Source organism: Archocentrus centrarchus, chromosome 11 (genome assembly GCF_007364275.1).
Source record: "Archocentrus centrarchus isolate MPI-CPG fArcCen1 chromosome 11, fArcCen1, whole genome shotgun sequence".
Classification (NCBI taxonomy): Eukaryota; Metazoa; Chordata; class Actinopteri; order Cichliformes; family Cichlidae; genus Archocentrus; species Archocentrus centrarchus.
This window is the reverse complement of record NC_044356.1, coordinates 21059005-21071583: the sequence shown is the minus strand read 5'-3', so window position 1 is coordinate 21071583 and position 12579 is coordinate 21059005. Positions and strand designations below refer to the sequence as shown.

The 12579-nt window shown below is 39.4% G+C and overlaps 1 protein-coding gene across 1 annotated transcript in view; it reads right to left on the bottom strand.

The window, feature by feature from the left end:
• Positions 1-12579, bottom strand: part of vps50 (VPS50 subunit of EARP/GARPII complex) — a 111039-nt gene that overhangs the window by 55727 nt on the left and 42733 nt on the right. The window contains exon 13 of the mRNA XM_030741611.1: positions 2677-2809. Within this exon, the coding sequence (XP_030597471.1) occupies positions 2677-2809 (133 nt within the window). The remainder of the gene's footprint in view (positions 1-2676; positions 2810-12579) is intronic.

The window sequence follows — 12579 nt, the reverse complement described above, 5'->3', positions numbered from 1 at the left end:
TTATATTTTGCTAGAAAAATGAGAAACAGGACAAGCAATTTACTGAAACATAGAAACATGCATGAAGACATAGTGTACATGGCAAAAACAAGTTTGACGGTCAATATTTGGTTTTTGACCATTTTTATTCCTCAACACAGCCCGAACTCTTTCTGACATTTCTTCAAGCAGTCTTCAAGAAGCTTCTTGAAAGACATTGAAACCTGTTCTACTGATACTGACTGACTTTTGTTCCATCAAGATGATCCTACACTGATTCAATAACGTTGAGGTCCAGGCTCTGGAGAGTGTAATCCATGACTGAAAGTGTTTCATTCTGTGTTTTTCTATCCAGTTATGCTTTTACTGCATTGACAGTGTGTTTGAGATTATTGTCATGTTGAAAAACTAAGCCGCTATCAATCAGATGCTTTCAAGATGATGGATCAAAATCAGATCTTTGTGTCCATAATTCCAGATCTCCAACACCACTAGCAGAAATGCAGCCCCAAATCATGACAGAGCCTCCACCGTGTTTCACAGATGGCTGTAGACACTCACTGTTGTATTTCTCTCTTGACCTCCTCCAAATGTTCTGAGGATGATTTGAGCTAAAAATTTCAAATTTAGATTCATCACTCCATCAGACCTGTTGCCACTGATTTTCAGCCCAGCTCCTGTCAGCCTTTTCTCCTCGTTTCTCTTTCTTAAGAATGGCTTCTTGACAGCCCCCCATCCACTGAGATCATTTCCTGATGAGGCTTTGGTGAGAAGTAGATGGCTCAACTGGGGCCAGATGCATCTCTCAGGTCCTGTGTCAAATCTTTGCTGATTTTTTCCCCCAACCTTTCTTTAGGACATGAGTTTCAGATACTGTTCATCTACTCTAGATAGTTTGTTGCCACTTCTAATTTGTCTGAGAAGTTTTCAGCTAATACCATCCATACCATACCATCTTTATTTATAAAGCACTTTAAAACAACCACAGCTGACACAAAGTGCTGTACATTAAAACACAAATAAATAACAATTTAATAACTCTTTCAGGTTAAAAAAAAAAAAAAAAAAAAAAAAAACAGTTTAAAACTAGATCCCGCTGGAGTTAAAAGCCAAGGAAAAAAGATGGGTTTTAAGACGAACTTTAAAAGTGGACAGTGAAGGGGCCGCTCTAACCTGCAAAGGCAAGTCATTCCATAACTTAGGACCAACAACAGAGAAAGCCCTGTCCCCTCTGAGCTTCCTTCTTGATCTTGGTACCTAATAGCTCTTTGGGATTCACCTTGACGGGCATAAAAATACTATTTTATGCCTGTCAAGCTGTATTATCTTTGGCATTTTTCAAAGACTGAACTAAAGGAATGGGAAAAAATTACAGTACATGTATGTGTTTTTGTGACACGCTGCTAATAAAGTGCCTAAAGATACAATTTAAAATTGGCTAAGTTGTCTGTAACATGTAGAAACAACACTGGTTCATCACTTGAGTCAGGTGCCTTTTTACGCTTGAATAATTCATAGAGACAGTGTTACGGTACAAGGACTAGATTGAAAGCCTGAAGAACTTTTGCTGAAGACCACTTTAAAAATAATCAGAAAGTCTGGTTCATTGGGAGCAAAATGTGGGGTGGCTCAAGACTTTGGCACAGATCTGTAGAAGGGCCAAAAAATTAAACATAAAAATTAATATAATTTAAAGAAAAAGGTCCTGGTTTCCATTTTTTTTTAATTTGGTCCCTCTAAAAAGCACCAAAATTGGCTTCTACAGCTAGAGTGGAAAGGCCTACACTGTATTTGTATTAGCATGAAGACAGAAGAAACTCAAAGTCATAAATGCATCGTTCATAATCCATCAACTCTGCATAAATCTAATCTTTACAACCAAATTTTGAAAATGTAAATTTTCTAGTAATTAAGACAGACTATAGTCTGAGTTTAAGTTTGATAATGTAACATAAATAAAATACACCAAACTGCCCAGCAGTACTGCAAAACAGAGCAACTGCTCAACGGTAAAACTATAATGACACATTTCTTTATATAGCTGAAAAGAAGAGAATGAGACAGTGTAATTAGAAGTGATTATTCTGCTACTGGCTGACCTCGACACTGAAGTAAAAGCTGGCAAATGCTGTAAAATGTACATCCCTTCAGAACACATATAATAATACCGTGTGCTGTACTAAAGCACTGCCGTGCATTTATCATTCTCTTCACAGAGCAAGGTTCAGTCATTCCTTTTTCTAAGCTATAAAGCTGTTAAACCTATAGTAAGTGGAAATGAAACAACAAGGAAAGACTGGCACTCCCTTGACTGTGAAAAATTAAATTAAAAAAAAAAAAAAAAAAGAGGCCATTTTCACCAAGTCCATGTAAACTGAGTTTGTGAGTTTCTCTTCATACAGCTTTAGGTATATAGGAGCAGTCTTACCATTTTATGAGAATATGTAAGAAAAAGAGAAACAGAAGGGTGGGTGTGAAGCATCTGCAAAACCGTAAATGAGACCGATCATTCTATGGGATCCGGATTATGTGAGAGGTCATCATTGCAGCTGCACTAAGATCAAAATGCTTCAACATGAATTTGTCAAACTTTTCTTTAAATCTTGGATGGACAAAAAAAAACAAACAAATGTGTTGTCTAAAAGAATGAATTCAGAAATATATACTCAGGTAGGACTGAATAAGTAAAACCCTGACCTGGAGTGGGTGTGGTCTCCTGTTTGTCACGCTCCTCGTGCCACTGCATAGTGCGGTGGTAGCTCAGCATCACCTCCCACAATGCCTTGCACAGATCTGTCAGACAGGGAATGTAGCTGTCCAGGGTAATATGCTGCAGAGAGAGAGAGATAATGAAAACAAGGTCACAGATGACCCTTTTAAATGAATTCTTTAAAAAGCTTTGTACTGTTTCCTTAGCTATACCATAACTACTTTTAGAAGTGTGAAAAGCAGAGTTGGGCTACTTTAAGATAAAGTGCAATATTCAGCAGGACACTGGCAAAACGGATTACTGACTGTCTTCTACACTACATCTAATTAAAGTCTGCTTATACTAATCATCCAAGGACACTGCTGGAAAACACTTTCTGCATCACAAGAAACACTTTCATGTTATATAAGTGTTAATTAAAAAAAGGAGTGATTAAAACAGGGATGGTACTGAGATGTAATCACACAAATACACAGCAGATTAAAAAAGTATTTGATGTGCACACTAGGTGAGTGATTATAACTTCACCGTAACTGTGTCAGTGACTTTCAAATTAATACAGCGATGCCATTTAAAACTTTAACTGCATCAGTGAAGTAAGACTATGATGTCTGTGACAAATCTACCCTTTCAGCAGGCATGTAAGAAAGCAAAGGGCTATCAACAATTTATGGTTGCTGTGGTAACAGCACTTGTGTGAAGTTCAAACACATTTTCTCAGATTTTTGGAGCATCTGTATAACAAGCCCAGCACTGCAAATACAGATAATGTGTGCACGTGGGTGGAAAATTAGTCTAGATAAAGATGAATGCATCCACTTTAATTTGTTTTGTATTTGTCATCATAAAATTGTAACTTTATTATAGTGCATGGTAAAAGACATTTTTAAATACTGAGGGAAGGTGCTCTCCGGCTGTCCAGTAAATGGTGCAGAAGGTGGTCAGGATTATCCCTGATGGATAACAACTTGTTCAGTGGCCTCCTCTCTACTACAGCCTATCACACAGCCAGCCTTCCTCATCTGTTTATTCCGTCCGTTGGTGTCACCAGCTCTGATGCTGCTCCCCCAGCAGACCACATCCACGACCGAGTGATTAAAAAAGATCACCATTTTCGCTGCACCTTTATAGAATCTCAGCTTCCTTAGGAAATAAAACCTGCTCATCCCCCTGTTGTATACAGCATCTGTGTTCATATTTGGTTGCTGTCTGGTACTTGTACTCTTCCACTACATCATCCTGTCCCAGAATAGACACGGGTCGTGTAGCCGTCCTCTTCTTTATGGAGTTGATCATCATCTCTTTTATTCACATTCAGAAGCAGATAATTTTTCCCAAACCACTCTGCTAGTGCTCTGTACTCCTCTCCCTGCCCAACACTAATACATCCAACCAGTGCAGAATCGTCAGAGTGTTTCTGTAGGTGTCATGATTCAGACTTGTACTAAAAGTCAGAGGTGTACAAGCTGAAGAGGAAGGGAGACAGCACAGTCTCTGTGGAGCTCCTCTACTACACATCACCAAATAAGACCGGACCAGACTCGCATGCCTGTCTGTCAGGTAGTCAGTAATCCATGAGATGGTGGGCGTATTTCCTGTAGCTTCTCTCTCAACAGCAGCAGCTGGATCATGTTAAATGCACTTGATAAATCAAAGAAGGTCAGCTGGGAACGTACTCCCAATTTTGGTAGTAAATCAACTTAGATGTATATGTTTGCATCACTCACCCCTAAATATGCTCAAAATAAGCACTGGACATGTTCAAGGGACCCCGAGTGCCAAACCAACACTTGCTGGGACAATCCCTCTACAATTTTTTAGATTTCTTACCAAACTTTATAAAATAGATTAACGACAGTACACAAAAGCATCTAATACATCTGACCCTGGAAAAGATGCAGCAATGACAGTCTTTAGGTTTTTACCATTGGAATAAATTGTTCCCTTGATTTTAATCACATTCAAACTTGAGAGATTGTAACACCTTAATGTGTGTTTGTAGCCATCTGTAAACTGACATTTTAAAAGAACAACCCACCTATAGCGTGGGGCAACAGCAAATTCTTCACAGTGGTGAATAGCAGAATTAAGCAATTATATAATTAAGTGCATTTTGTTTCCTAAAAGCAGGTGGTAGGATGTGTAGTCAGGTATAAAAAGAGCAGCAGACCACCAAAATTACACATCAATTCTTTGTGCCACTTATGAGCTGTGTTGACTACAAGAACATGTCTTGCAACACTGGCAGAGTGTTTAGGGACCATCTAAGACACGATTATCACAAACCACAGAAGAGACTATCAACAGGTTATCTGGTAACACGAAGAAGAGCTTGAATTATTTTGATTTCTGTTGGTTCACCAGACAGCTGAACAATTTACAGTGTAAGAACAGGGCTCTTCCTTTAATAGGACACAAATTCAGACTTACGTCGTCTCTGTCCTTCTAAACTTTGACTTTCAGTTAAGATGAAAATATTAACAAAAGCTGGAGGGAGGAAAAGAAAAGAGTTATTCTCAAATCACCAGATAAAAGTTAAGAATAGAGAACACTCTTAGGAAGTTTTTTTCAAGTAGTCTTGCAAGGTTTCTTAACAGTTTTGAAAATGAACATCACAGAAAGTATTCAATACTTAGATATGTAGTGAAGTAATGGTGTTGTTATTCTTCCTTATAATTTTTAAAGGAAGCCTGTGATATGAAGCTTCAAACTGACACCTAACAAGCATCACTGGATGAAAAATTTTTTAATGCTGCGATGATGCACACAAGGACAGAGATGCTCTCGAGGAACGTTAGAGCAACATTGTGACAATGCACACTATATTGTCAGAAGTATTCACTCTCCAATCCAAATCATAGAATTCAGGTGTTCCAGGTGTATAAAACCAAGCACCTAGGCATGCAGACTGCTTCCACAAACATTGGTGAAAGAATGGGTCGCTCTCAGGAGCTCAGTGAATTCTAGCCTGGTACCACCTGTGCACCACTGTTAGTGGTATTATAAGAACGTTGAAGCGATTGGAAGTGACAACAACTCAGCCACGAAGTGGTAGGTGACACAGAATGACAGAGCGAGGTGGATGCTGAGGCACATAGTGCACAGAGGTCGCCAACTTTCTGCAATCGCCACCGGCCTCCAAACTTCATGTGGTGTTCAGATTAGCTCAAGAACAGTGTGTAGAGAACTTCATGGAATGGGTTTCCATGGCTGAGCAGCTGCCTTACATCATCAGGCACAATGCAAAACGTTGCAAAATGGATGCAGTGGTGTAAAGCACGCCGCCACCGGACTCTAGAGCAGTGGAGACGTGTTCTCTGGAGTGACAAATCACACTTCTCCATCTGGCAAGCTGATGGATGAGTCTGGGTTTGGCGGTTGCCAGGAGAACGGTACTTGCCTGACTACACTGTGCCAAGTGTAAAGATTGGTGGAGGGGGGATTATGGTGTGGGGTTGTTTTCAGGAGTTGGGCTCTGCCCCTTAGTTCCAGTGAAAGGAACTCTTAATGCATCAGCATACCAAGACATTTTGAACAATTTCATGTTCCCAAAAGTACAGAGTCCTGACCTGACAGAACACCTTTGGGATGAATTAGAGTGGAGACTGTGAGCCAGACCTTCTTGTCCAACATCAGTGTCTGACCTCATAAATGTGCTTCTGGAAGAATGGTCAAACATTCCCATAAACACACTCCTAAACCTTGTGGAAAGCTTTCCCAGGAGAGTTGAAGCTGTTATAGCTGCAAAGGGTGGGCTGACATCATATTAAGCCCTGTGGATTAAGAAAGGGATGCCACTCAAGTTCATATGCATGTGAAGACAGATGAGCTAATACCTTTGGCAATACAGGGAATAGCCGGCTACACCCGGCCATTTTCTGACTTAGTTGTTTGCATGTGCATGCTATAATTGCAGCTTTTCTTTTTCTGTTTGGCATCCAGTGAATTGGCACATGTATGTTAGTACAACTACATCCTTTTTAAAGTGTTAGTCCTTCCCACAATTAAAAATAGGCCATAGAAGGCCTTCCTACACTGCATTGTAAAAGTTAGTTGACAGTGTGCAGTCCAAAGCATTCAGCCTGTGCCACTGAGAATTTATAAATAAATAAATAAAATTCTGTTTATTCCAGTCACCTAATTTATGTGCACTTATTCCATTTCAGCTCATCACGAGTCTCTCAACTGCTGTTTTGTGGATCTCCTCTGCTCTCTATTTCACTGTGTGCTTATGTCTCCTCTACTCTGCTTCGTGCGCATCACATTGAAATAGTTTCAGTATATTACATTAGCTATGATGGACACGTGAACCCTGACAAAACAAATGAGCAGATGTCCTTCAAAAATAATTTTAAATTTTATATATCTTAAATTACCAGCAGACTAGCAGTCTAGCAGTATCAGTCAGATAGGTGTGCTCATGAAACTGTGGCATTTCATGTTCTCCCCCAGCAAATCATATCACAGCACCATGTTGCCAAGCAACCAGAGTGAGGGTTGTTTGAGCGCGAGGGTTAAGATCTTTAGTGGGGCTTAATGAGAAGAAGTAACCTTGGCTGCACTCTCAGAAAGTGCCTGAGTGGCTGTTGATGAGAACGACTGATCTGCTTGTCACACCTGCAGTTCTAAAAACATTAACTACATTGTCACTAGAACCATATCTCAACCTTGTTGGACACTTCTTTCTCAACGAGGACAGTGATGAGAGCTAGGAAGCAGGGCTCAGGATCTATTTGAATCACTTGATTTTCTCAAGACATTATGTACATTACAAATGCCAAAAAGTGTCAGTGAGGGGAAAAGAAAGTGCTGAGTGAGTTTTCTACCCCAATTGTGTGAGTGGGTGTATGCAGGAGTACGCAGGAAAAGAAATGCCTCACATTTTACATGATGTACAAAGCATGCAGTTTTCCTCGACTGACTGTCGCAAATCCTCCGCCCCCTCCATCAAATGCTAAAAAAACCCAAAATATACCTGCACTTCATTAAACAACAGAATCTATAGAAGCAATAAAAAAACAAAACAAGTACCTCACATAAAATTACTTCTTTATTACACATTCACATTCTCTCTTCACAGGCCTAAACTGAGTGTATGAGTTTGCTCCTGAGGCTGAACTAAATAGGATTCATCATAAAAATTTTATAAAACAGTAACGTTAATACTGCATCGCAACTTTGCCCAAAGCGATGGCTAAGACCCCACGCTATGCAGTCGGTAACTTTTTTGGTTGCTTGGTGTATGTATCCTAGAAACATACAAAAATCATGCAAGAAACTAAAGATTAAAAAAAAGATCTTATAAATTGGGCACCCTGGCATGAGGATCCAAAATAAAACAAAACAGTCCTCTGAGGGAACTGAGGGAAAAGTGTAAAAACACAGCTAAACAGCTTCTGTGACAGGGTAATAAAAACAAACTACATGAGACCAATTTCCATCCTTAAAAGCTGGGATAATAAGATGCACATCGCTCTGCAGTAGATTAGTTTTTATTTTGCAGTGAAGCAATCTAGAGCAATAGTTAACGAAAAAAAAGCTCTCCCACGATCATGGCAGCTCTGCTTGCTAAGAATAAGTAACATCTGTGGGTATGAATTCAGTCCAAGGCCTTATAAAATGGTCAGTAATGCAACAACCCTAAAGGTTGCATTTTTTTTTTTTATAAAAAGCAAACACTATACACAGAGTGTGGGATGGATCACTGTGGGTTTACTGTGAGCAAAAATGATGATACATATTATATATATATATATATATATATATATATATAAAAAGTTTCGGAGTCACTATCAGCTTCTACAGACTGTAAAGCTCATTACACACCACATTACACTACAACCCTGTTTTGAGAAAGTTGGGAGACCGTGTAAAATGTGGGGGAAAAAATGAATGTAGTGACTAGAAAACCTTTAAAACCCTCTGCTTTAGTGAAAATAGTAGAAACATAAAATATCAAATGAGAAAACTAAAGGCATTTTAATTGTTTATGTATTTATTTAATGTACTTGTTTTGAATTTGATGCTACCAACATGCTTCACAAAAGGCCCAAGAGCATTTTTAACACTATGTTGCATCATATTTTCTTTTTGTACTCTGTGTGTTGGGGAACTGAAGAGGCCGTAGTTTTGAAAAAAAAGCAGAATTGTGCCCTTACATTTAGAAACTAATCAAGAATTTCTTGAATCTTTCAATGTACCGTGTGTTGTAGATAATTATTTGCAATTTTATACTGATAAGCTGAACTACTGTATTTGTATTGGTCACAGTGGTGAACACCCTCCTCAGATTTATTGCCTGAGGGAGGTTATGTTTTCGGTTGTGTTGGTCTGTATGTCAGCAGGATAACTCGGAAAAATATCAACAGATTTTCATTTAAATTTCTAGAGTTGTTGGGGTTGGTACAAGGAACAATTGATTCCATTTTAGTAGAGTAGTATCAGCACATAGAAATTTTGGGGTGGGTGAGGTATGCGCACTACTGAGTGCCCTTGAAATTTATAAAAGCCTCAGCATCTCTGGGATCCCCTTCTTATACCCAGTCATTTTAGTAAATAGCCTAAGTGATTGTGGAGTGTTCTATCAGCGGTTTTCTAGCATTGAGCATATCTCATATATATCATATGGGTCTCCTAAACAGTTACAGCAGTACTTATATTAATCCTCTTGAATTAAAGCTGAAAGTCTGCATTTCAATCACATCACATGTTTGATTTTAAATCCACTGTGGTGGTGTACAAAGGCAAAACTACAAGAACTGCATCTCTGTCCAAAGAATTATGGACCTAACAATATGGCAATATTTTAGAAATGAGTTTGTACACGCTGGAAGGAAAAAACTAGAATATGCTTGAGCACATTCTCATTTGCTACTATTTTTACTCTTATAGGCTAACATTTGGCTGGATGAACATCATTACTATAATCACTATGGTTTATGACCAAGAAATTTATCATATTGATATGAACTGTTCAGTCGAGCCTCATCTCTTCTCCTGTATGAGGTTCTATGGAGTGCACTGCCCTATTTGCATCGAGAGAAAGTTCAGACAGACCAAGGGATTGACAGGGAGTGAGGCTATTCAATAATGATGAGATGTTGATGTAAAATTAATAAGACCCTTTTCACAATCAGAACTGACCTTTCAGAGTGCTCCCATTTCCTTGAATTTTTAAGGTGCATAACTAAAAAAAAAAAAATGAGTTCAGAAGGTGTGATGTGGCTGCAACATTTTCTCAACTTTTATTTATCACAGGAGGAGCCACTAAAGTTTGCATTTCTACACAAAAACAAGACAAACAAGTTATTTCCATTACAGTTCCAGACAAGCACAAAAATTGGCATGTCGAGCATGTCGAGATTATTTGCTCAAAGAGCAGAGAACACTGCTTATTTCCCCCGAACCACAATTTTAGCACAGTCTGAGCCAGAACAAGTATATTCTTCATACTAGTCAGACAGACCTTGGAAACAACAACTGAGTGCCTCAACGCCACAAAAATCGAACAGAGAAGGACGGTGACAAACACTTTAAATGTGCAGCAATCCTAGTACAGCTTGTCCATGAACCACATAAGCTATACACATTTATTTCAGATTGGCACTTCAATTAATTGTCCTTTTGATATTTTAAATGCAGACACATAAGTGCCCTAAATAATCTAAACTAAGGAGCCAAACCAAAACACTTGATCATCGCATGGTGTCGGCGAAGCAAAAGGGCCGACATGTGGGCGCTCACATGCTTCTTCGTTTGAGCGTGCTCCTGTTTGTGAACGTGCTGCCATATCAAACATGATCACACAGTGACGACTGTAACAACACATCCTCAGAAGTCTTCAACGGGAGTGTGTAGGTGCAGTGTGTGCTTGTGTTATGAGGATGGAACCATTCACGCAAAGCACCATGCTGACAGAGACTCCATCAAACATAAGTAAACATTAGGATGTGTACAGTTTTTCCATGCATCATAACTGACATCCATAATAAATAGCTGTTGGTTCACATTAAAAATAATTTTTAAAAAAGGAGACAAGGAATAAAAAGGTATAGATGTCAGTTATGCTACTTCTTAAGGCAAGAATGCTCCATTTCACTGTGCATAAAATATTCTAAATACAACCTCATATTAGTGAGTGAAAGACAGATGAAATTTGAAAGCAGTCCCCTTTCAAATTGCTGCAAGAACATATTCATTCAGAATATGTTTGACCCTTTGCAAATGGTGGTTGGGGGGGGGGGGGGGGGGGGGGGGGGGACTCCTCTCATGCCATCTACCAGCAGGGGTAGAAGAATATGCATAAACAGAGATGAACAGACAGGAACCAGGGGAAGAAGTGATGAAGACAGAAAGCAAGGGGATGTAGCGTAAAGGTAAGAGGTAAAGGGCAGGCCACTGCAGATGCAAGCACACTTGGCAATAACCCAGGTAAAAGCTGTGCATTCAAACACCAAAGCCAAACATGAAGCTAAAGGGTCAGAGAGGAATATACACTGGATAAGGTGAAGCTGCATCCTCAGGTGAGGCTTGGGATAACCTTTACCTATACCTTTATACAGTATTCCCTTTATGTTGTACAGTAGGTTAGGCATAAGGACATATTCTTTGAGGAGGCCATGTCAACCCCAGTACTGAGAAAATACCAAATCAGTCTGTTGAGTGAGAGAGGCCCGAGCTACATCAAGGTTGTAAGGACAGTGAAGCTCTGTGAATCAGTTGGCAATATGAGCTAAGTGACTCCTCACAAATGACATTTTATTGTAGCAGAGGTGACCTTAGCATGTAGCGTAGGAGGCAGCAGAGTTGTGCCACATTATAACATTTTTTAAAAAGCCCCTTACAGATAGTAAAGTTACTTTTTACAGTGAGTGGAGCAGTACAGGGTGTTTACTTTGTGTCTGGTTTTTCACATTTGTGAACAAAGATTCATGCAGTATGAATTTGCAGAAAATTCAAAGTTCTTTTCAAAGCCGCTATTCACCTTTAATGTATCTTGTATCTATTACATACTGAAATGTCTCAAAACACAGCTGTTAATGTGACTCAGCGAGATCAGAAATATCCCACAGTACTATACGAATCTCATGATAATATTTATCAGGTGTTACTGAATGGAATCTGGATTTTTTTTCTGAAGAAGCAGTAGATAATGATAAAACCTGCAACATCAGATTGCAGCAGAAACAATAAATGCTTCTTAAAATGAGTGATGTGTGCATTTATGCATGTGGCACAGCAGCAGAAACTTCAACAATGGATCAGACAGGATTTAAAATGCCCTGTGTTCTTCTACACATCTGACAGGTCAGCTGTTCCGGACACACTGCAGGTTTGTACAGTGGTCTTGTTTGTGATAAAGAAGCCCTTCTTTGGATGAATCCTGAGCTCCAACAGAGCAGTATCATCATGCGCAAAATTACATTAGGGTATCTTTACTGTGTTACGGGACATGGAGTTGTGAAGGTGAACTTTTTAGCTGCATCGATTCTGCACTCCTCCATTTAAGAGGTCAGTTTACCCCTTTTTTCCTCCTATACTTCTAGTAGTATCTCTGCATTCAGAAAGTTTGGATTTTCTAGTAAAAATATGATGATCAATAACTAAGAGCATTCCCCCGATGTCTGACTGATGATTATACACCCTTGGGTGAGAATTTAACACACCTCCCCAGATGGGAAACTCACTCCCAGCATGTTCATGATGAATTGGCAAAGTTATGACTTGCTGGGCATGAAATGTGATTTATTTCAATCTGGATGGAAAGAAAAAGACAGAGAGAGAGAACTGAGGCATGTGGGCCAGTGTGGAGACCACCCCCCCCCAACCAATACAAACTGCTGCTGCAGTGCATTGGGTCTGTACTGTGAGCAAGATTAATTATCTCAGAG